This window comes from Ovis aries, chromosome 4 (assembly GCF_016772045.2).
Source record: "Ovis aries strain OAR_USU_Benz2616 breed Rambouillet chromosome 4, ARS-UI_Ramb_v3.0, whole genome shotgun sequence".
NCBI lineage: Eukaryota > Metazoa > Chordata > Mammalia > Artiodactyla > Bovidae > Ovis > Ovis aries.
In genome coordinates this window covers 41,945,732-41,969,919 of record NC_056057.1, presented here as the reverse complement: position 1 = coordinate 41,969,919, position 24,188 = coordinate 41,945,732, and the positions used below count along the sequence as shown (strand labels likewise).

Below are 24,188 nucleotides of genomic sequence, written 5' to 3'. Positions count from 1 at the left end.
TCTGGTATTGACCACCTGACCTTGCCAGGTGACTCTGTGTCACCTGGATGTCACGTCTTTGTGGTAGGTATCCATCTCAGACGGCCAAGCATGATATTAATGGCTGAGAAGTGGCCATCGGACTGGCCCTCCAGGCTTTGGTAGGTCAAATTTTGCTTATGCAAACTGACAAGGACAATTCAAAGAAAAGTTAATGCAAGAGATGAGAGATATCTCTGGCTAGGGTTGTGCTGTACTTACAGATCGTCTATCTTTTCCTTGTATTAAGGACAATGCTTCTGGGGAGACTTTCTAGTGTCAGAGCAATACTCCAGAGGGACCGCTTCTGTACTTTCCCTAACTTTGTTTGCAATAAATTAAAACAGTTTTGGAATTACTTATAGGTTGATTACTTTGACACAGAGAATGTGTGGATGAAACATTTTTAACCTGTAACTATATTTTAGGGTGGGAAAGAAACATGCTTTCAGTCAAAATTGGGTGTTAGACTCTCATATGAACTACTTATTAGGCACGTGTCCATTGTCAGTATTTATCCTTTTGAGTCTGGTTTCTTTCCTGTAAATATTTGGACCTAAAAATATTAACTTGATTTGAAAGGATGTTTCAGGGTTAACAGAAGAGAATGATATTACACGATATGTACTTAGCAAAGTGCCAAGCGTGTAGACAGTGCTCAGTGCACAGCATCTATTAAATAAAATACTAGATATTAAAATACTAGTTTTGGCCATTTGAAAAAAGTCATTCTCCTGCCTGGAATGACAGGTAATACAGGTTATAGTTCAGCTTCATTTAGAAAGCGGTAACTCCAAAAGCCATTGTTTTTCTCTAGTGCCATTCTGTAAAGACTGTACTAACTGAAAATAATACTGCAAAATCTCAGGAAAGCAGCATGACTTTTCTAGTTTCTTTATCCACTTTGTTTTGATATAGTATTATAGATTCTTAATAAATAATATGAATCCCAGGAAGGGACTTATTGTTAGAAATCTTGCAATTATAGCTTCAGAGTCATATCTTTAATCAGATTGAGGGTAGATCCTTATTCTTATGCTTAACAACAGTACTAAGCACAATTCGATTTAAATCTATCATGTGATACAACTATACCAAAAGATTAACTTAAGCCAAAGTACCTTGGCAGTATGACACTTTCCACATCATTAAATGAGGCAAACCAAAAAGGACCAAATTACTACTTAATTTGGAGAAAAACATACTAGAAAGTTTACCAAATACATATTTACATTTCAATGACTCACTTGGAAAACTTCCTGACAAAAGTTTGTAAATAAATATTTAATATTCATTACTGTTTTCTTTCAACTTAAGAGAAATTCAAACCTGTATCTATACTATGACAACAAATGCTAAACATAGACAGAAGCAAATTGATTGTATATGATTGATCTGAATTCCTGTGCTTCATAAGCAAAGGAATTATCTGTTAAGGCGTAACAGGTTTTAACAGGAAAAGGATTAAGGGTTTTATTTTCCTCAATGGAGGGGCGAAATGAGCAAGATTTTTCAAGTTAACATTCACTTCATCTGGCTCAGGTGTCAGGGATCTATATTTATCTCGGTTTAGGCATCTGAAGTGCTGGAAGTCTCAGGATGTCAATGGCTTCACATGTCAGGATAACCTTAACGACAGACGAATGGTTAAGACCCTGAGCCTCATTTCTGAGTTCTCAGCTGTGGAAATCATGTGTTTATTTTCTGCATCTCCTCCTACAACAGTCACTCTGAAGCCAGTTTTAAGATCCTACATCTGGGCAAGCAAGCTTCTCTGAAAGTTGGTGAGCACAGTTATTTTTGTTTAGGGGTGTGGCTATAAATGTCTTTGTAATTGATGGACTGTCATCAAGTAAACATTAATACTTGTTATTTCAAACTCCTTAAGAAGCTAAATACTAACTGGTGTAATAATTTAGTTTATGATATTGTTTAAACAGAGTTATAAGCTTTTAACTAAATGGACAGACTTTTTAAGACAAAGTTTTCATTTCCACTAGTCTCTCAACTGATCCTATGAAATTTCCATTTATACATTCTCATATCTTTTATTTTCAAAGTATCAGAAAACTTAACCCAAGTATTTTTAAAAGTACAATTTTGGTGGAACTTTTTCTTCCTTAAGATTCTGAAGTTGATCTGTCATGTCCTGTTCTTAAACTGATTTCTTATTTTATTAATTTTCGTATGTCTTGTTTTAAAAATGTCACTCTTTTGAAAAGGATGCTCTCAAATTCCGAGCAGTTCAATTTTCTGCTTACAAGTTGAAAAAACATGTTTTTAATGAGATTAGAAGTTGAATGACCTTTGTTCATGGGACCTAAAAATGTTTTTTGGTGTTTTGTCAAGACTGACAAGTATATTTAAGAAATAATCTAAAAGACTCAATCCTCTTAACAAACTCTTAGAAGAAAAAAATATTTCCATAAATAAAATTACTGATCACTAGTGATCACAGAAATTATACTGACTGTTGGCACCAGATATTTGATGGAAGGGAATTTTGTTTCATGGCAAAGTTTTTGTTCTATGGTGTGTTTCATACTATGGCTATATAAGACCAGGAAACAACAAAGAATGATAGAGGATGACTTATTCAGACAGGAAACTAAGGGTATGCTTAGAGACAAATAAGTATATAATGATATACTTCTTTAAAGACAACTGCTGATACCAAAAAAGCAGTTCCATCTGACTATGCTATGTTACAAAGTCTGAGTATGAAATGAACAGGCTTCTTTACCTTTAAAAAAAGTCACCTTCCATAATTCTTTGGAGAATGGTCTCTTGGAGCCGTGCTGAATTCAGGGGAAAGCACTCTGGACTAATACGTTTTAAAGTATTAACTTCTGTTCACTTCCTATGCAAGAACTCAGGTAAGATCTGGATCAGATGAAGAGAAACAAGCAATCTGTCCTGTTCTCAGGTATACCTGACTAAGTAAAGAAGGAGGGTTTGTGGGACAATATATGAGACTCCTGCAATCCTGGCAAGGGGAAAGGAGAAATACTTTCAGAGGATGTACAATACGAACTGTAATTATTTGGAATTTGATCCTTTTGTAAAGGACAATGACGACTTTGCAATGAATTATTCTGAGAATTACAGAAAGAAAGCAAACACTTGAGAATAATAAAAAGATTTTCACCTGGGGAAAAATGGTAAGCTCCCAAACTCAGAAGAATCATTGTTAGGCAAAAAAGGAAAAACAAAGAAGGAAAAAAGGCTTTAAAATGCTAACAAACGGGTGGCAAAGACCGTATAAGATGGCAGAGTGGATCAATCAAATGAAAGAATATGTTTTTCTTGGAATGAAGAAATACATAATAATGTACTGCCCTTGAAGTGATTAGGACTAATTTTGCTTTTAGCATAGATTGTTCGTTGAGATCACTAGCTAAGGAATTTAATATTCTTAGTATTTACAAACTAAACTTCACAGTCGAATTTTTTAAGGAAAAATTCACAAAATTTTAAAATGAAAAAGAAATGCTTTTGGATTGCGGGGGACGACCCGTGAAGGGTTAAGTCTTGGGAGCTCCCTGGCAGGTATGCCAGGCCCTAGGACACGTGCCTAAGCTCCCTGTCCCGCCACCCTCAAGAGTTTTTATAACCCTTAAGGCTCCAAGATGTTTGGTTTCGGCAACATTTCATAGAAGATAGATTATCTTATTGTGTATATTTCATAGAAGATAGATATTCTGATTGTGTTCTGTATACAATGGTAAGGGTCTGGTGATTGTATCCTGAGATTAAAAAACAACCTTGTGAGTGCCTTAAGTCACGTACTTTACCCTATATATACTGCAGCACAATAAAGCAAGGTATCAGCCATTTTGGGGCTGATCCTCTCAACCCCATCTTTTGTCTATCTCTTATTTTCTTAGCGGGGACGCTCCGTTCTCTCCCTGTGCAGGTGCGACTCTTGCTTGTGCTGGCCGCGGCAGGTGGCGCCCAACGTGGGGCTCGAGCTCGACAGTTTTCCTCGCCACTACTCTTATTAATTGAAAAGAGTGAGTATATGAGTAAACAAGTGAATTAAATTGAGGAGGAGTAGTAAGGTATATAGTTGAGAGTATAAATATGGGACAGACGCATAGTCGCCAGTTGTTTGTGCATATGTTATCTGTAATGTTAAAACATAGGGGAATTACTGTTTCTAAACCTAAATTAATCAATTTTCTTTCATTCATCGAGGAAGTTTGCCCTTGGTTCCCCAGAGAAGGTACAGTAAATTTGGAGACATGGAAGAAGGTAGGGGAACAAATTCGGACTCATTATACTTTACATGGCCCTAAAAAAATCCCTGTCAAAACTTTATCCTTTTGGACACTAATTCGTGACTGCCTGGACTTTGATAATGATGAATTAAAACGTTTAGGAAATTTATTAAAACAGGAAGAAGATCCTCTCCATGTTCCTGATTCGGAACCCAGATATGCTGTTCCCGAGGGGGTTAAAAGCGACCCTCCGTTTTCTAACTTATTGCATCCTTCAGATAATGATGATTTACTTTCATCCACAGATGAGGCAAAATTAGACGAAGAAGCTGCTAAATACCATCAAGAAGATTGGGGTTTTTTAGCACAAGAAAAGGGGCGTTAACATCTAAAGATGAATTGGTTGAATGCTTTAAAAACCTCACTATTGCTTTACAGAACGCAGGAATCAAGCTTCCTAGTAACAATGCCAAATCTCCTTCTGCTCCGCCTCTTCCCCCTGCTTATGCTCCTTCTGTTGTGGCTGGTCTCGATCCCCCTCCAGGGCCCCCTCCACTGTCTGAGAACATGTCTCCGCTGCAAAAGGCATTGAGACAGGCACAGCGACTTGGTGAGGTTGTCTCTGATTTTTCTCTTGCTTTTCCTGTCTTTGAAAATAACAACCAGCGTTATTATGAATCACTGCCTTTTAAACAACTGAAAGAGTTAAAGATTGCTTGCTCACAATACGGTCCTACCGCTCCATTCACCATTGCTATGATAGAAAATTTGGGTACTCAAGCTTTACCTCCAAATGATTGGAAGCAGACAGCTAGGGCATGTCTCTCAGGGGGAGATTATTTATTATGGAAATCTGAATTTTTTGAACAATGTGCTCGTATAGCTGATGTTAACCGACAGCAAGGTATACAGACCTCCTATGAAATGTTGATTGGTGAAGGCCCTTACCAGGCTACTGATACTCAACTTAATTTCTTACCTGGTGCATATGCACAAATATCAAATGCGGCTCGGCAGGCATGGAAAAACTTCCTAGCTCCAGTACTAAGACAGAGGATCTTTCAAAAGTCCGGCAGGGACCTGATGAGCCTTACCAGGACTTCGTGGCACGACTTTTAGATACTATAGGTAAGATAATGTCAGATGAAAAGGCTGGGATGGTACTGGCAAAACAATTGGCTTTTGAAAACGCTAACTCTGCTTGTCAAGCTGCTTTAAGACCTTATCGAAAAAAGGGAGATCTGTCTGATTTTATTCGCATTTGTGCTGACATTGGACCCTCCTACATGCAAGGCATTGCTATGGCAGCAGCATTACAAGGAAAAAGCATAAAAGAGGTACTTTTCCAGCAGCAAGCCCGGAACAAGAAAGGACTTCAAAAGTCAGGTAATTTGGGTTGCTTTGTTTGTGGTCAGCCTGGCCATCGGGCTGCAGTGTGCCCTCAAAAACAACAAAGCCCTGTTAACACTCCTAATTTGTGCCCACGCTGTAAAAAAAGGAAAGCATTGGGCGCGGGATTGCCGTTCCAAAACGGATGTTCAAGGTAATCCTTTGCCCCGGTTTCGGGAAACTGGGTGAGGGCCAGCCCTGGCCCCGAAACAATGTTATGGGGCAACACTGCAGGTTCCAAAAGGACCATTGCAGACCTCTGTCGAGCCACAAGAGGCAGCGCGGGATTGGACCTCTGTGCCACCTCCTACACAGTATTAACTCCCGAGATGGGGGTCCAAACCCTTGCCACAGGAGTGTTTGGGCCTTTACCTCCAGGGACAGCTGGACTGCTTTTAGGGCGCAGCAGTGCGTCTTTAAAAGGAATACTTATTCATCCTGGTGTGATTGACTCTGATTATACAGGAGAGATAAAAATATTAGCCTCCGCTCCTAACAAAATTATTGTAATCAATGCAGGACAGCGTATAGCTCAACTTCTTTTAGTTCCATTAGTCATACAGGGAAAAACAATTAACCGAGACCGTCAAGATAAAGGTTTCGGGTCCTCTGACGCCTATTGGGTGCAAAATGTTACCGAGGCACGACCAGAACTTGAGCTACGCATTAATGGTAAGCTTTTCCGAGGAGTGCTTGATACAGGGGCCGATATTAGTGTTATTTCTGATAAATATTGGCCTACTACATGGCCAAAACAGATGGCTATTTCCACTCTCCAGGGTATTGGCCAAACTACCAATCCAGAACAGAGTTCATCCCTTCTTACTTGGAAAGATAAAGATGGACATACAGGCCAATTTAAACCTTATATTCTGCCCTATCTTCCAGTTAATCTATGGGGGCGTGATATATTGAGCAAAATGGGTGTTTATTTATATAGTCCTTCACCCACTGTGACAGATTTGATGTTAGATCAGGGCTTACTTCCAAATCAAGGTTTAGGTAAACAACATCAAGGCATCATTTTGCCCCTTGATTTAAAAATCTAATCAAGATCGAAAAGGCTTGGGGTGTTTTCCTAGGGACCTCTGATTCTCCTGTGACACATGCCGATCCTATTGATTGGAAATCTGAGGAACCGGTATGGGTCGATCAGTGGCCCCTAACACAGGAAAAACTTTCTGCCGCACAACAGCTGGTGCAGGAACAGCTGAGACTTGGGCATATTGAACCCTCTACCTCTGCTTGGAATTCCCAATTTTTGTTATTAAAAAGAAGTCTGGGAAATGGAGATTGCTACAAGATCTTCGTAAGGTAAATGAAACAATGATGCATATGGGAGCCCTACAACCTGGGTTGCCCACTCCTTCTGCTATACCTGATAAATCCTATATCATTGTTATAGATTTAAAAGATTGTTTTTACACTATTCCTCTTGCACCTCAAGATTGCAAAAGATTTGCTTTCAGTTTACCCTCTGTTAATTTTAAAGAGCCTATGCAACGCTATCAATGGAGAGTTCTCCCGCAAGGAATGACTAATAGCCCTACGCTGTGCCAAAAATTTGTTGCTACAGCAATAGCTCCGGTTCGTCAACGTTTTCCTCAGCTATATTTGGTTCATTATATGGATGATATATTACTAGCTCATGCTGACGAACATCTATTGTATCAAGCTTTTCGATTCTAAAACAACATTTAAGCCTTAATGGTCTTGTTATTGCTGATGAAAAATTCAGACTCATTTTCCTTATAATTATTTGGGTTTCTCCTTATATCCTCGTGTTTATAATACCCAATTAGTACAATTACAGACTGACCATTTAAAAACTCTAAATGACTTTCAAAAACTTTTAGGAGACATTAATTGGATACGTCCTTATTTAAAATTACCCACTTATACCTTGCAGCCATTATTTGACATCCTTAAAGGTGACTCTGATCCTGCGTCACCCCGAACACTTTCTTTAGAAGGACGAACTGCTTTACAATCAATAGAAGAAGCTATTAGACAACAACAGATTACTTATTGTGATTACCAACGATCATGGGGTTTGTATATACTTCCTACCCCCCGAGCACCCACAGGGGTTCTCTATCAAGATAAACCTTTGCGATGGATATATTTGTCTGCTACTCCAACTAAACATCTGCTCCCTTACTATGAACTTGTTGCAAAATTGTAGCAAAGGGACGTCACGAGGCCATCCAATATTTTGGTATGGAACCCCCTTCATTTGTGTTCCTTATGCTTTAGAACAACAAGATTGGCTTTTTCAATTTTCAGATAATTGGTCTATAGCTTTTGCAAATTACCCGGGACGGATTACTCATCATTACCCTTCTGATAAATTGTTACAATTTGCTAGCTCTCATGCCTTTATTTTTCCAAAAATAGTTCGCCGACAACCTATTCCCGAAGCGACACTTATATTTACAGATGGATCTTCTAATGGAACTGCAGCTTTAATCATTAACCATCAAACCTATTACGCACAAACCAGTTTTTCTTCTGCTCAAGTTGTGGAATTATTTGCAGTCCACCAAGCGTTGCTAACTGTACCTACTTCCTTCAATTTATTTACAGACAGCTCCTATGTGGTCGGTGCCTTACAGATGATTGAAACTGTTCCAATTATCGGCACCACCTCTCCTGAAGTTCTTAACTTATTTACATTGATTCAACAGGTTCTCCATTGCCGCCAACACCCCTGTTTCTTTGGACATATTCGTGCACACTCCACCCTTCCTGGTGCCCTCGTACAAGGCAATCACACTGCGGACGTTCTTACTAAACAAGTGTTTTTCCAATCAGCTATTGATGCAGCCCGAAAATCCCATGATTTACATCACCAAAATAGTCAGTCTTTACGCTTGCAATTTAAAATTTCCCGTGAAGCTGCACGGCAAATTGTTAAATCTTGCTCTACTTGTCCTCAATTCTTTGTTCTCCCTCAATATGGTGTCAACCTCGAGGTTTACGCCCTAATCACCTCTGGCAAACAGATGTTACTCACATTCCTCAATTTGGGCGTCTTAAATATGTTCATGTTTCTATTGACACTTTTTCCAATTTTCTCATGGCTTCCCTTCACACTGGAGAATCAACACGTCACTGTATTCAACATTTGCTGTTTTGCTTTTCTACTTCAGGAATCCCACAAACCCTTAAAACAGATAATGGACCTGGTTATACTAGCCGTTCTTTTCAACGTTTTTGTCTTTCTTTCCAAATTCATCATAAAACAGGAATTCCTTATAATCCACAGGGACAAGGTATTGTGGAACGAGCCCATCAACGCCTTAAACATCAATTATTAAAACAAAAAAAGGGGAATGAACTGTATAGCCCCTCACCGCATAACGCCTTAAACCATGCTCTTTATGTTTTAAATTTTTTAACTTTAGACGCAGAAGGCAATTCAGCAGCCCAGCGTTTTTGGGGAGAACGATCCTCATGCAAAAAACCACTTGTGCGATGGAAGGATCCACTTACCAATCTGTGGTATGGGCCAGACCCTGTACTAATATGGGGACGAGGGCATGTTTGTGTTTTTCCACAGGATGCCGAAGCGCCGCGCTGGATTCCGGAAAGGCTGGTACGCGCAGCAGAGGAACTCCCTGACACATCAAATGCAATGCATGACACTGAGTGAGCCCACGAGTGAGCTGCCTACCCAGAGGCAAATTGAGGCGCTGATGCGTTATGCTTGGAATGAGGCTCATGTACAACCTCCAGTGACACCTACTAATATACTGATCATGTTATTATTATTGTTACAGCGGATACAAAACGGGGCAGCTGCGGCTTTTTGGGCATACATTCCTGATCCGCCTATGATTCAATCCTTAGGATGGGATAAAGAAACAGTACCTGTATATGTTAATGATACAAGTCTTTTAGGAGGAAAATCAGATATTCACATTTCTCCTCAGCAAGCCAATATCTCCTTTTATGGTCTTACTACTCAATACCCTATGTGCTTTTCTTATCAATCACAGCATCCTCATTGTATACAGGTGTCAGCTGATATATCCTATCCTCGAGTGACTATTTCAGGCATTGATGAAAAAACCGGAAAGAGATCGTACCGTGACGGAACCGGACCCCTCGACATTCCGTTTTGTGACAAACATTTAAGCATCGGCATAGGAATAGACACTCCTTGGACTTTATGTCGAGCACGAATTGCATCGGTGTATAACATCAACAATGCCAATACCACCCTTTTATGGGACTGGGCACCTGGAGGAACACCTGATTTCTCCGAATATCGAGGACAGCATCCACCCATTCTTTCTGTAAACACTGCTCCTATATTTCAAACTGAACTGTGGAAACTTTTGGCTGCTTTTGGTCATGGTAATAGCCTATATTTACAGCCCAATATTAGTGGGAGTAAATATGGTGATGTGGGAGTTACAGGATTTTTATATCCCCGAGCTTGTGTTCCTTACCCATTCATGTTGATACAAGGCCATATGGAAATAACACTGTCATTGAATATTTATCATTTAAATTGTTCTAATTGCATACTTACTAATTGCATTAGAGGTGTAGCCAAAGGAGAACAAGTTATAATAGTAAAACAACCTGCTTTTGTAATGTTACCTGTTGAAATAACTGAAGAATGGTATGATGAAACTGCTTTAGAATTGTTACAACGCATTAATACGGCTCTTAGCCGTCCTAAAAGAGGTCTGAGCCTGATTATTCTGGGTATAGTGTCTTTAATCACCCTTATAGCAACTGCTGTTACTGCTTCTGTATCTTTAGCACAATCCATTCAAGCTGCTCATACTGTAGATTCCTTGTCATATAATGTTACTAAAGTAATGGGAACTCAAGAAGATATAGATAAAAAATAGAAGATAGATTATCAGCTTTATATGATGTAGTTAGAGTTCTAGGAGAACAAGTTCAGAGCATTAATTTTCGCATGAAAATTCAATGCCATGCTAATTATAAATGGATTTGTGTTACAAAAAGCCTTACAATACTTCTGACTTTCCGTGGGATAAGGTGAAAAACATCTGCAAGGAATTTGGTTTAATACTAATGTTTCTTTAGATCTTTTACAATTGCATAATGAAATTCTTGACATCGAAAATTCTCCAAAAGCTACTTTGAATATAGCTGATACCGTCGATAATTTTTTACAAAATTTATTTTCTAACTTTCCTAGCCTTCATTCACTGTGGCGAAGTATAATTGCTATGGGCGCGGTTCTGACTGTTGTGCTTATCATAATTTGTTTAGCTCCTTGCCTTATTCGTAGCATTGTTAAAGAATTTCTACATATGAGAGTTTTAATACATAAAAACATGTTGCAACACCAACATCTTATGGAGCTTTTAAAAAATAAAGAGAGGGGAGCTGCGGGGGACGACCCGTGAAGGGTTAAGTCTTGGGAGCTCCCTGGCAGGTATGCCAGGCCCTAGGACACGTGCCTAAGCTCCCTGTCCCGCCACCCTCAAGAGTTTTTATAACCCTTAAGGCTCCAAGATGTTTGGTTTCGGCAACATTTCATAGAAGATAGATTATCTTATTGTGTATATTTCATAGAAGATAGATATTCTGATTGTGTTCTGTATACAATGGTAAGGGTCTGGTGATTGTATCCTGAGATTAAAAAACAACCTTGTGAGTGCCTTAAGTCACGTACTTTACCCTATATATACTGCAGCACAATAAAGCAAGGTATCAGCCATTTTGGGGCTGATCCTCTCAACCCCATCTTTTGTCTATCTCTTATTTTCTTAGCGGGGACGCTCCGTTCTCTCCCTGTGCAGGTGCGACTCTTGCTTGTGCTGGCCGCGGCATTGGATGAGAATTGTTTTTAATTGGTCATTTGTTTATACATTGTTGATTGCTCTTCGGATGAAAATTGAAAAGCGTGCCGTCACTCTAGTACCACCTAAAAGCAGAGATCTGGAGTGGTGAGCAGGGAGGTGCTGGTGGAGGAGTGATGCTGTTTCCACACCAGGTTCCCGGAATCTGAAATCATGCCTAATCCAAAATGACTCTTTCAATCACAAACAATGAATTGTTTGTCAGGAAAAGGAAATAGTCTAAACTAGGGTAAGTGTGCCGGGAATATAAAAAGACATACAGTTTAGTAAATAGTTTTACTGTTTTGTGTGCTGCATGTTGAAGTCTACATATTGACTAAGCCTCTGGAAACTTTCTCTCCATTACTGTGTTCTCGTGCGTACTAATATCCCTCCCTTTTGATTTAGGTAAAATGAAATGGGAGAAATTTGGGAAAATTAATTAAAATTAACCCATTACATTTCTCTCTGACAGGTAATAAGTATGCCATTGGTTCCACGATGCACTTTCTAGTCATTGTGGATCAGGGCAAGGTGAATTGAGTTTTGTGTCTTCTGACAAATTTTGTCTTCTGGAGAATAAATAACACTATTAAATTGGGGCTTGGTATTACATTGTTAAATAGTTTCAGATGTTTTGAAATATATCCAGAGACCTTTGTCACACACGGCCATCTCAAGGAGGAAATGAGAGAAAATTGGCAAACGTTCTGGAGGTGACATAGCAGACAGCTTGGCTGCCTTCATCGACGACTCCGCAGTGAGCACAAATAGAAGAGCATTGTGCATCCGTCAGTGCTTGTGAACTTTAACAGTGGAGTGAGGACAGTTTCAAAAGTGATGAGTTTGATCTCAGTGTTGTTTGCTCTTATTAAATCTTCCAAACTTCAATCTTACATTCCTCCCATCTTAATTTTCCCAAATTTCTCCCATTTCATTTCACCTAAATCAAAAGGGAGGGATATTAGTACGCATGAGAACACAGTCTAATTGAAATTCATTTGGAGGTTCACTTCATTCTATGTAGAACTTCATTATTACTCTATTTGAAATGTAACAGATGCTGTTATAAGGGGTCTGTCTTGTATCTCACTCTAAGAAGCTTTGGAAATAAAGAAATAAAAGGTTATTCAGTACAGTGGTCCCATCTCATGGACCCTAAATACAGTATCTTCTCAGAGTAGGCATACACTTTAGTAAGTGGCATCTTTCCTACAAGTATTCTTACTTTGCTGCTAAGTCATTTCAATCATGTTCAACTCTGTGTGACCTCATAGATGGCAGCCCACCAGGCTCCCCTGTCCCTGGGATTCTCCAGGCAACAACACTGGAGTGGGTTGCTATTTCCTTCTCCAATGCATGAAAGTGAAAAGTGAAAGTGAAGTCACTCAGTTGTGTCCGACTCTTCATGACACCATGGACTGCAGCCTACTAGGCTCCTCCATCCATGTGATTTTCCAGGCAAGAGTACTGGAGTGGGGTGCCATTGCCTTCTCTGATTCTTACTTTGATGGGACCCTAAAACAACAGAAACCTACTTTGGTTGAATACATAATAGAGTCATCCTCTTTCAGATAAACTTATTTCTCGATGCATTTGTTGAAAAATATTTGAGTACTTACTCTATGTCAGACATTGTTGTAAACTACAGAAAACATTATTAGATACCTTATTGTGCTGAACACTGACAAGGATCCAGGATCTTTTTCTTTTCAGGTGGTGATTCTAAATTTTGTTTCTATGGAATGAAACCTTTTGATGAAAGTGAAAAAAGAAAACCTTAAGTTAGTAAATGATGAAGACACAAGTTGAATTCTGTGGATACTTTGCCACCACTGCACACAAACAGACCCTGTAAGGGCCTATCAATCTCCTGAAGAAAACAGGCCAAACAAGTGACTTAAAAATAATACAATATTTACAGGAGGAATAGAAGGAAGATACCAGAGTGAGCATCTTGCTGTTGCCGTTATAAATGCATAATTGACTCTTAAAATTCTAGTAACTAACATATATAACACATGGAAATACCTCCAAAACATAATAACTGTACTGTGTGCTCTAAGGCTTGTTGTTGTTATTGCTCAGTTGCTCAGTTGTGTCTGACTCTTTGTGATCCCATGAACTGTAGCATGCCAGGCTTCCCTGTCCTTCACTATCTCCTGAATTTGCTCAAACTCATGTCCATGAGTTTGAGACGATGATACCATTCAACCATGCCATCCTTTGTCGCCTCCTTATCCTCCTGTCCTCAATCTTTCTAAGCATCAGGGTTTTTTTTTTTGCAATGAGTCAGCTCTTTGTATCAGGTGGCCCAAGTATTGGAGCTTCAGCATCAGCATCAGTCCTTCCAGTGAGTATTCAGGGTTGATAACCTTTAGGATTGACTGGTTTGATCTCCTTGCTATTCAAGAAACTCTCAAGAATCTTCTCCAGCACTGCAGTTGAAAAGCATCAATTCTTTGGTGCTCAGCCTTCTTTATGGTCCAACTCTCACATCCATACATGACTACTGGAAAACCATAGTTTTGACTAGATGGACCTTTGTCAGAAAAGTGATGTCTCTGCTTTTTAGTACCCTGGCTAGATTTGTCATAGCTTTTCTTCCAAGAAGCAAGCACCTTTTAATTTCATGGTTGCGCTCCACAGTGTTTTTGGAGCCCAAGAAAATAAAGTCTGTCAATGTTTCCATTTTTCCCCATCTATTTGCCATGAAGTGATGGGACTGGATGCTATGATCTTAGCTTTTGAATGTTGAGTTTTAAGCCAGGTTTTTCTCTCTCCTATTTTGCCTTCATCAAGAGGCACTTTAATTTCTCCTCAGTTCCTGCCATTAGGGTGGTGTCCTCTGCATATCTGAGGTTATTGATATTTCTCCTGACACTCTTGATTCCAGCTTGTGCTTCATCTACTCTGAATATAAGTTAAATAAGTAGGGTGACAATATACAGTCTTGATGTACTCATTTCCCAATTTGGGACCAGTCCATTGTTCCATGTCTGGTTCTAACTGTTGCTTCTTGACTGACCTACAGGTTTCTCAGGAGGCAAGTAAGATGGTCTAGTATTCCCATCTCTTTCAGAATTTTCCAGTTTGTTGTAACCCACATAGTCAGGGATTTAGTGTAATCAATGAAGCAAATGTAAATGATTTTCTGGAATTCCTTTGCTTTTTCTATGATTCAATAGATGTTGGCAATTTGATCTCTGGTTCCTCTGCATTGTCTAAATACAACTTGTACATTTGGAAGTTCTCGGTTCATATACTGTTGAAGTCTAGCTTGAAGGATTTTGAGCATTACCTCGCTAGCATGTGAAATGAGTACAACTGTGTGGTAGTTTGAACATTCTTTGGCATTGCCTTTCTTTGGGGTTGGAATGAAAACTGACCTTTTCCAGTCCTGTGACCACTGCTGAGTTTTCCAAATTTGCTGGCATATTGAGTGCAGCACTTTAACAGCATCGTCTTTTAGGATTTTAAATAGTTCAACTAGAATTGCATCACCTCCGCTAGTTTTGTTCATAGTGATGCTTTCTAAGGCCCACTTGACTTCACACTGCAGGATGTCTGGCTCTAGGTGAGTGACCATACCGTCATGGTTTTCTGGGTCATTAAGACCTTTTTTGTATAGTTCTTCTGTGTATTCTTACCACTTCTTCTTAATCTCTTTTGCTTCTGTTAGGCCCTTCCTGTTTCTCTCCTTTATTATGCCCATCTTTGCATGAAATATTCCCTTGACATCTCTAATTTTCTGGAAGAGATCTCTAGTCTTTCCTAGTCTATTGTTTTTCTCTATTTATTTTCATTGTTCACTTAAGAAGGCTTTCTAATATCCCCTTTGGAGAGAGAAGCTTTGAAACATCTGGAGTTCCAAAGCTATTCTTTGGAATTCTCCATCAACTGTGTATATTTTTCCCTTTCTCCTTTACCTCTCACTCCTCTTCTCGTCTCAGCTATTTATCTCAGCTATCTTATTTCAGACAACCTTTTGCCTTCTTGCATTTCTTTTTCTGGGGGGATAGTTTTGGTCACTGCCTATGTATAGTGTTATGAATCTCTGTCCATAGTTCTTTAGGCACTCCATCTATCAGATCTAATTCCTTGAATCTATTCATCATCTCCACTGTAAAATCATAAGGGATTTGATTTAGGTCATACCCAAATGGCCTAGTGTTTTTTGTTACTTTATTCAATTTAAGCCTGAATTTTGTGATGAGAAACTGATGTCCTGAGTCACAGTCAGCTCCAGGTCTTGTTTTCACTAACTATATACAACTTTTCCATCTTCAGCTACAAATGATATAATCAATCTGATTTTGGTATTGACCATCTGGTGATGTCCACATGTAGATTCATCTCTTGTGTTGCTGGAAGAGGTGTTTGCTATGATCAGTGCATTGTCTTGGCAAAACTCTGTTAGCCTTTGTCCTGCTGCTTTTTTGTACTCCAAGGCCAGACTTGCCTGTTACTCCAGGTATCTCTTGACTTTCTACTTTTGCATTCCAGTCCTCCATGATGAAAAGGACATCTTTTGTTCGTGTTAGTTCTAGAAGGCCTTGTAGGTCTTTATAGCTTCTTTGGCATAAGTGGTTGGGGCGTAGACTTGGATTACTGTGATATTGAATGGTTTGCCTTGGAAACAAACGAAGATCATTCTGTCACTTTTGAGTCTGCACCTAATTACTGCATTTCAGACTCTGTTGTTGACTCTGATATCTACTCCATTTCTTCTAAGGAATTCTTGCCCACAGTAGATATAATGGTCACCTGAATTAATTTTGCCATTCCCATTCATTTTAGCTTAGCTTCCTAAATTTACTTCTGATGGAAGTGTTTTTGTCTGCAGTGGGGACAAATGTAATCTAAATTGTAGTTGGGTCTCTTGGTGGAAAGACTCTAGTTTGCATGGAAACATCTAGTTTTTATGAGCCCAGTCTTTAAGAGCTGCTTGGTCAAAAGTTACATCCAAGCAGACACGTAGACAGGGAATTCCAATGCATTACCTTGAGCTGTGATAAGGCCAGTGCTCAGAGATACCAGCTCTGTTCTTTGATAAAAGGCGTCTGTTTACAGACCTTTGCTATTATGTGGAGTCTGCACTTCTTGCTGGGTTGTGAACTCCATGAAGGCTGGGTTTCGTTTGCAACTTAGTATCAGCAATATCCAGTGCTGGATACATAGTAAGCACTTAATAAACAGATAGTACCTATTTATTCAAAAATAGGTGTAAATCTTTATAACCCAAAAGGTTCACCTTCCAATGAGGTCTACATTAGGATCTTAAGAATTTTTAGTCATGTAAAACAATTTAAAATCTTTTATCTCCATTTCTTATGCTTAGCACTTAAAAAAAATATCCAACTTGACATAAATCTCCACCATAAAGTAATACATAGATGTGTGCAGTTTTGTGAGTGAGAATTCTCAGGAAAGCAGTTTCATGGAATATTACCATTACCAGTACCACCCTCACCTTTCTCAGCACGTCTGTTTTATTTTATTTTTTAACTCTCTCTCTCTCTGTGTAGGGTGGATCATCTATTAAAATTATAAAATTTAACAGAAATATTCTGTTTCATGCTACGCTAAGTATGCAAATTCATAGACACTGATAATTTCTCAATGAACCAAATCCGTGACGCTCACTCATCTCACCTAATGCCATGAAGACCTTATCGTTTTTCCCATTCTACGTGCAGAGCTTAGATATGTTTGCTTCTGCGTTCCGTCTCCTAGGTGTCTACAGTATATCTACCAAGTGTTTAGATAAAGCCAGAGAAAAATTCAGTCGTTCCACTCTGGGTCCAATGGGCATTTTTAAGATTTGCTAACAGGGAAAGTACAGGTTTTGATTTCTCCACTTCTAACTTCACGGGAAACTGTAGCATAGTAGATGTTCTTTGTTAGCCTAATCACACATACCGCCAAAACCCTCCCTTGAGGTGGATGTAATGGCCACAGCAAGTGGAGAGATACAGACATCACTCTCTGTTTTCTTTCTCAATTCATTGGTCAGAGTTGCGTCCTGACCTCATTGAGAGTTTGTCTCCTGTTATCCAAACTTCTTTGTTTCACATACTATAGTTTAGTTATAGCAGTTCAGCAAAATGCTATGTTTTACCGGAAGAAGTCAGGAAAACCAGGATTAGGCAAGGAAAAAAAGCAAATGCTAATATCAGGGGGCAAACAGAAAGGAAGCTTACCATAATGATCTCCTCCCTCTTCTCTGCCTCATTAATATTCCTCCTGTGTATGAAGGATGCCATTTTGTTTTCTTCCTCACGTCTCCCACGCAGAACTCTGTACATAGTAACAGCAGGAGCATTTGTGAAGCCGAAATCCTGTAGAATAAATAAAAGCAATTGAAACCATCTGAATGGGCTTTTGTGAGAAGAAAACTTGTTTAATAATAATTTACCATGGCAGAGCAGCAGCTATGAAGCTTAGCTTTCTCCCTCTGGTTTAAGGCTAAAAGTCACCTTTCAGCAGGTCTTCCAATGTTCACATTTGTTCACAACAGAAGCTGCAGACATTGGAAGTGAGAATAGTTCTTGGCACAGTCTTAAACCATGATTCACTAATTTTTTTTTTTTTTTTTAACAAGTGAGGACTCTGAGGCCCAAAGAAGTGAAGTGAGCTTTCACGTCTGGGCCTAGCCTTTGGATTGCCCTTTCTGCAGTTTTTCTAGGCTCCTCCTTCCATTCAACACCAACATCTATTTTCTTATGGTTTCAAACTATAACCTAGCTGTTGAAGAGACCCAAATCTTTTCACCACCCCAATCTCTTCCCTGATTATTAGACTCATCCATTTATGTGCCTACTGCTCAGGTTCTAGACATGGATGCATTACTCGTGAGTTGAAAGTGTCTAACCTCTTTCAACACATTATCTTGTTACTGTGCTTTGATTCATGAGGTGCATTTTATGCTCAAAATTGTAAACAAATACGATTGAGTTTTGTTTCCTACTCTGCTTGAGTATCTTCTAAAGTTCAGTAAAACATGCATATATATGTACTCTGCAAACACTTTTAAACTAACAGGCTGGATTAAATTATAATAGCTAATTATAACCTACTGGTATGTTCAGGGCACTCATAATAATTATGAAAAATGCCTAGTATTTAATGAGAGGTACTGGGATTCACTGGTTGAGATACTCTCTGTAGCTGGATTGAAAAGATTTGAAACCTGGAATCTGCCACTTTCCAGCTCTGTGAGCTTGGGGAACATATTAAACCTCTTTGTATCTCTGCTTTGTCTGTTAAATAAGATTAATATAAGTACTGCCTTTATGGACCAGTTGCTCAAAATAAGCAAGTGACTATGTAAAATATGCAAGTGCCTTGCACATAAGTTCTGAAGAAGGGTTAACTACCATTATTTAATTCTCACAATAGTTTTAAATAGGCCTTCATATAGGTACGAGTAAACATGCTCATAGAGATAAAGATATTTCCCCGGGTCCTGCAGTTAGTGAGAATGCTAGATAGAGCTATCCTGTCCCACCCCAGTCAGTTCAGTCACTCAGTCATGTCCGACTGTTTGCGACCCCATGAATTGCAGCACGCCAAGCCTCCCTGTCTATCACCAACTCCTGGAGTTCACTCAAACTCACGTCCATCAAGTTAGTGATGCCATCCAGCCATCCCATCCTCTGTTGTCCTCTTCTCCTCCTGCCCCAACCCCTCCCTGCATCAGAGTCTTTTCCAATGAGTCAACTCTTTGCATGAGGTGGCCAAAGTATTGGAGTTTCAGCTTTAGCGTCAGTCCTTCCAAAGAACACCCAGGACTGATCTCCTTCAGAATGGACTGGTTGGATCTCCTTGCAGTCCAAGGGACTCTCAAGAGTCTTCTCCAACACCACAGTTCAAAAGCATCAATTCTTTGGTGCTCAGCGTTCTTCACAGTCCAACTCTCACATCCATACACGACTACTGGAAAAACCATAGCCTTGACTAGATGGACCTTTGTTGGCAAAGTAATGTCTCTGCTTTTCAATATGCTATCTAGGTTGGTCATAACTTTCCTTACAAAGAGTAAGCGTTTTTTAATTTCATGGCTGCAGTCACCATCTGCAGTGAGTTTGGAGCCCCAAAAAATAAAGTCTGACACTGTTTCTCCATCTATTTCCCATGAAGTGATGGGACCGGATGCCATGATCTTTGTTTTCTGAATGTTGAGCTTTAAGCCAACTTTTTCACTCTCCTCTTTCACTTTCATCAAGAGACTCTTTAGTTCCTCTTCACTTTCTGCCATAAGGGTGGTATCATCTGCATATCTGAGGTGATTGATGTTTCTCCTGGCAATCTTAATTCCAGCTTGTGCTTCTTCCAGCCCAGCGTTTCTTATGATGTACTCTGCATAGAAGTTAAATAAGCAGGGTGACAATATACAGCCTTGACGTACTCCTTTTCCTATTTGAAACCAATCTGTTGTTCCATGTCCAGTTCTAACTGTTGCTTCCTGACCTGCATATAGGTTTCTCAAGAAGCAGGTCAAGTGGTCTGGTATTCCCATCTCTTTCAGAATTTCCACAGTTTATTGTGATCCACACAGTCAAAGGCTTTGGCATAGTCAATAAAGCAGAAATAGATGTTTCTCTGGAACTCTCTTGCTTTTTCCATGATCCAGTGGATGTTGGCAATTTGATCTCTGGTTCCTATGCCTTTTCTAAAACCAGCTTGGACATCTGGAAGTTCACGGTTCACGTACTGCTGTAGTCTGGCTTGGAGAATTTTAAGCATTACTTTACTAGCATGTGAGATGAGTGCAATTGTGCAGTAGTTTGAGCATTCTTTGGCATTGCCTTTCTTTGGCATTGGAATGAAAACTGACCTTTTCCAGTCCTGTGTTCACTGCTGAGTTTTCCAAATTTGCTGGCATATTGAGTGAAGCAGTTTCATAGCATCATCTTTCAGGATTTGAAATAGCTCCACTGGAATTCCATCACCTCCACTAGCTTTTTTTGTAGTGAGGCTTTCTAAGGCCCACTTGACTTCACATACCAGGATGTCTGGCTCTAGGTGAGTGATCACACCATCGTGATTATCTTGGTTGTGAAGATCTTTTTTGTACAGTTCTTCTGTGTATTCTTGCCACCTCTTCTTAATACCTTCTGCTTCTGTTAGGTCCAGACCATTTCTGTCCTTTATTGAGCCTATCTTTGCATGAAATGTTCCCTTGGTATCTTTAATTTTCTTGAAGAGATCTCTAGTCTTTCCCATTCTGTTCCTTTACTCTATTTCTTTGCATTGATCACTGAGGAAGGCTTTCTTATCTCCTCTTGTTATTCTTTGGAACTCTGCATTCAGATGCTTATATCTTTCCTTTCCTCCTTTGCTTTTTGCTTCTCCATTCTTTCTTTTTATATTGTTGCTCTGAGTCTAAAACCTAGAATTCATTTTGTGTTTAAACCCCTCTACTTAGCTCTACTAACCAAGTCTTGGCTGTTTATACTACCTTCTAAAATCCCTGAGTGACTCTATTGCATTCAAGAGAAGTTTCTGAGAGAATGAATTCCTAGGTATTCAGGCAAAACCCTCAGCCTGGTATATTATGCATTACATTAGGGCTTCATGATGTCATTTGTGCCCACCTCTCCAGTGTCCTTTCTTTTCCAAAAGTCGTACATTGTACCAAAGCCTTACCAAAGTGTATTACCCTGTTGTACAATTTCTTAGGCATCTGTAGTTTAGGAGCATGCCTCTAATCCCTTTGCTGTTTCCTCCTTCCTTTCCTGGACCCTGTGTACTATACGCAGTAAGCTATCACTTCTTCCACCAGCAGTCCTTTCACTTTCTTACATGACCCACCGTTTTTCTTCCCATCCAGGTGTAGGAGTCACAGTAAATCAATGTTATAATTGTCTGTTTACAAAACTGTCTTCCTAGGGATGCTGTGGGCTACTTGCATGAAAATACCAGGTTTTTGTTCTGTTGATTCCCTCATTTCATCCCAATTATTAGTCCAGGCTAAGCATGCTTAAGGAATTTATTTTATTTTACAGTTTCAGTGGCTACAGGTTAATGAAACATTTAGCAGTGTAAATGGAAGAATAAAAGTATAAACAAATGAGAAGCAAAGTTCATGATTCAAACTATTATAGAAAAGTAGCTTCAAAAGTAATCTAATATTTTTTAAAAATGCAAAAAGCTTGATAGGGGAAATGATCCAATATGAAAACCAGTAAAAATCATTGCAAAAAGAATGGAGCTAGGATTTGTGTATCTTCTGGGTTGTGATCCAGTGGTGAAGGAGCCAGACTAGAAGAAGTTGGTTCAGGTTGCAGGTGTGACTGCTTGGCAAGTGCTTGCCATGTAGGCAAGAGGTTGAGGACAAGATAAGATTAGGTGAGGACATATACTATCATGGGTAAGCCAAGTTCAAAGGCTTACGTAGTTTTAAATTCTTCCTTCTTTTGGAAAATAAGGACTACTAAGTGAGTGCTGGAAACTACAGAGTATGAAGTATTATCTCATAGCACTAGGCTCAATTTTAATAGTTGTTTAAATCAAACAAGATTTAACACACTAGATCTCAAAATATTGACATGCATGAGAGTGACTAAGAATGCTTGATGCTTAGGCCATGCTTAGGCTATTCTCTTGCTCTCTGAACATCCCTTGCTCAACCACTCCCTGCCCACCTATGCCCTACTCACATCCTACCTACCTTCCTTGTTAATCACTGAATCTAATCAATAAGTGCCTACAAACTTGTCCCTGGCCCCAACTAGGGATTCTTCCAATCTTTCTCTTCCTTTCCTTTGCTTCTTTTTTATTTTTATTTTTTTGGCTTTACCATATTGTGTTAGTTTCTGCTGTACAAGGAACTGAATCAGTTATATGCATACATATATCCCCTCCCTTTTGGACTGTCCTCTGCCCCACCCCCATCCCACCCATCTAGGTCATCACAGTCCAGGAGCTGAATAAAATAGATAGCTAGTGGGCACTGCTGTCCTAATCTTCTGATCAGAACATCTCCACCAAGATAGCTTATCAAAGGGGAATGAGGGATGCACTCCTCTATTGGTTTCTCTGGTAACTGATGACTCGACCTGATGTCAACTGCTAACTTCCCTCTCCACATCCTCTGGCCCCCTGCCAGCAGACTGCTACCATGTCTTGCCCATTGTCTGCCCCACATGGTGGAGTGTCAATTCAGGAGCTTGCTTCTGACATGTAAGATCCCCCATTCATTACACCACTGATGTGTCTGCCACTGACTTTGAGCTCTTTATTCAGTCTTATGGCTGGGCAAGCACAGAGGGTGCAGTCCAAGTGTAGCCGTAATGCCTGCTTCTAAGCAATTCATTGTTATATGTCATATTGTTGTTATAATTTTATAACTATCTTCATCATCATTGTCAGTTACTCTTATTTTTTACATTTGTACCCTGATCTTCCCATCTTGCTGATTATCTGACATTTTAATCCCTTCTAAATACACACTTTGTCTTCTTAATCTCTTCTAAATTATGAAAATTCACCTACAACTATCTTGATAACACTTTACTGGGAGGGTTATTAGTTTCCTAGTGATATTTAGCTTTTCTTTCGTGCTCCTCTTTCCATGGGATTTCCCAGGCAAGAACACTGGAGTAGGGTTGCCATTTCCTTCTCCAGGGGGTCTTCCCAGCCCAGGGATCAAACTCACATCTCCTGCTTGGCAGGCAGGTTCTTCACAGCTGAGCTACCAGGGAAGCCATGGTTTTTACAGATATAATACATGTATAAGAAGAGTATATTTTCAACATAGTGGCTAAGACTTGGTATTCAGACTTAAATTTTCTTCTTATAACCCTTTCTTCTTTCTAGCTGTGAAACAGGGTTATAAGACTCTTTGGTGTTTCAGGGTTCTTCAGCTCATGATCTGCCTCTCCTGTGCCCTGAATCATGTTCTTCATCTCAGTGGGATATTTCGCTCCATACTTGAAACAGTAGCTTTAGCCTCAGAATCTTTGTCTAGTATCATTTTGCATACCCCATAATAATCCCTCCTGTTCCTCATCACTGTGTCATCTACTAATGTTCCTTCTGTGAAGTTCTATTTGTTGTTGTTGTTTTAGTTGCTAAGTTGTGTCCAGCTCTTTGCAATCCCATGGACTGTATGCCTGCCAGGCTCCTCTGTCCATTGTATTTCCCAGGCAAGCGTATTGGAGTGGGTTGCCGTTTCCTTTTCCACGGGATCTTCCCTGCTCAGGGGCTGAAACCACATCTTCTGCATTGGCAGGTGGATTCTTTACTGTTGAGCCACCAGGGAAGCCTGATGTTCTATTTACTCTTCTCCTAAATTCTGGGAAATTATATAACCAAATGCATCAGAACCACCTGATAACACAGGCATGAGGAGTCAAACTTTTTAGCTGCCTTATTACTGTCCTTGCCCTTAAGCCAGAGACTACCAAGAAGACACCTGTAGTTGAAAAAGTTGAGTTCATTACCTATTGCAAAGAGGAAAAAGTGTACCATGGGGTCAGAAGGCCTTAAAAAGAACCTCTTATAAAATCTGAACTTCGGTTGAATGATCTGGGGAGAGAGTTTAAGGAAGTAGAGCATTACTCTGAATTGAATGTTGTCAGGAAGCAGGGTAATTTCACAATCTGGTGCTTTAAAAGGTCTTATTTAGGAAGAGGGAAGATAAGCCTGCCTTGGTAATGCAGCAGCAGTGACCCAGATTAGCTGGGAAAGGGGGACATTTGATGCCTGTGGCTTAGACAGGGTT

General features: G+C 39.6%; 2 protein-coding genes across 10 annotated transcripts in view; both read left to right on the top strand.

Moving 5' to 3' along the window:
- The first annotated feature begins 1,602 nt into the window (after positions 1-1,602).
- Positions 1,603-11,363, top strand: LOC121819509 (endogenous retrovirus group K member 19 Env polyprotein). 6 transcript variants are annotated; one of them, XM_060414612.1, is made up of 3 exons: positions 4,740-6,299; positions 6,823-6,941; positions 9,190-11,363. In XM_060414612.1, the coding sequence occupies exons 1-3, from the start codon at positions 6,258-6,260 to the stop codon at positions 10,493-10,495; spliced, it is 1,467 nt and encodes a 488-aa protein (XP_060270595.1). In that variant the 5' UTR covers positions 4,740-6,257; the 3' UTR covers positions 10,496-11,363. The 6 variants fall into 6 exon arrangements, with proteins under 6 accessions (XP_060270596.1, XP_060270595.1, XP_060270600.1 ...); XM_060414613.1 differs by lacking the exons at positions 4,740-6,299; positions 6,823-6,941 and adding an exon at positions 1,603-4,031; XM_060414617.1 differs by lacking the exon at positions 6,823-6,941 and having other exon boundaries at positions 4,740-4,848.
- LOC101115115 (platelet glycoprotein 4) overlaps positions 1,603-24,188 on the top strand; it is a 107,265-nt gene continuing 84,679 nt past the window's right edge. For 3 of the 4 annotated variants that reach the window (XM_042248492.2, XM_060414637.1, XM_060414626.1), the window contains exon 1: positions 1,603-1,802. Coding sequence is in view for 1 of the 4 variants with exons in the window: in XM_060414639.1 (XP_060270622.1) it covers positions 7,790-8,947 (1,158 nt within the window). In the remaining 3 variants the exon portion in view is untranslated. Of the gene's footprint in view, positions 1,803-3,934; positions 11,364-24,188 lie in introns of those variants that run through there. The other variant, XM_060414639.1, reaches the window with a different exon arrangement.

What these genes read in the sequence shown, in the direction of transcription:
- LOC121819509 (XM_060414612.1), top strand. Translation starts at nt 6,258, where the DNA reads ATGTTACCGAGGCACGACCAGAACTTGAGCTACGCATTAATG. An exon ending in ACTTGAGCTACGCATTAATG is followed by an intron (nt 6,300 to 6,822) that starts GTAAGCTTTTCC and finishes GCCGCACAACAG; the next exon opens with CTGGTGCAGGAACAGCTGAG. An exon ending in TGCTACAAGATCTTCGTAAG is followed by an intron (nt 6,942 to 9,189) that starts GTAAATGAAACA and finishes GTTTTTCCACAG; the next exon opens with GATGCCGAAGCGCCGCGCTG.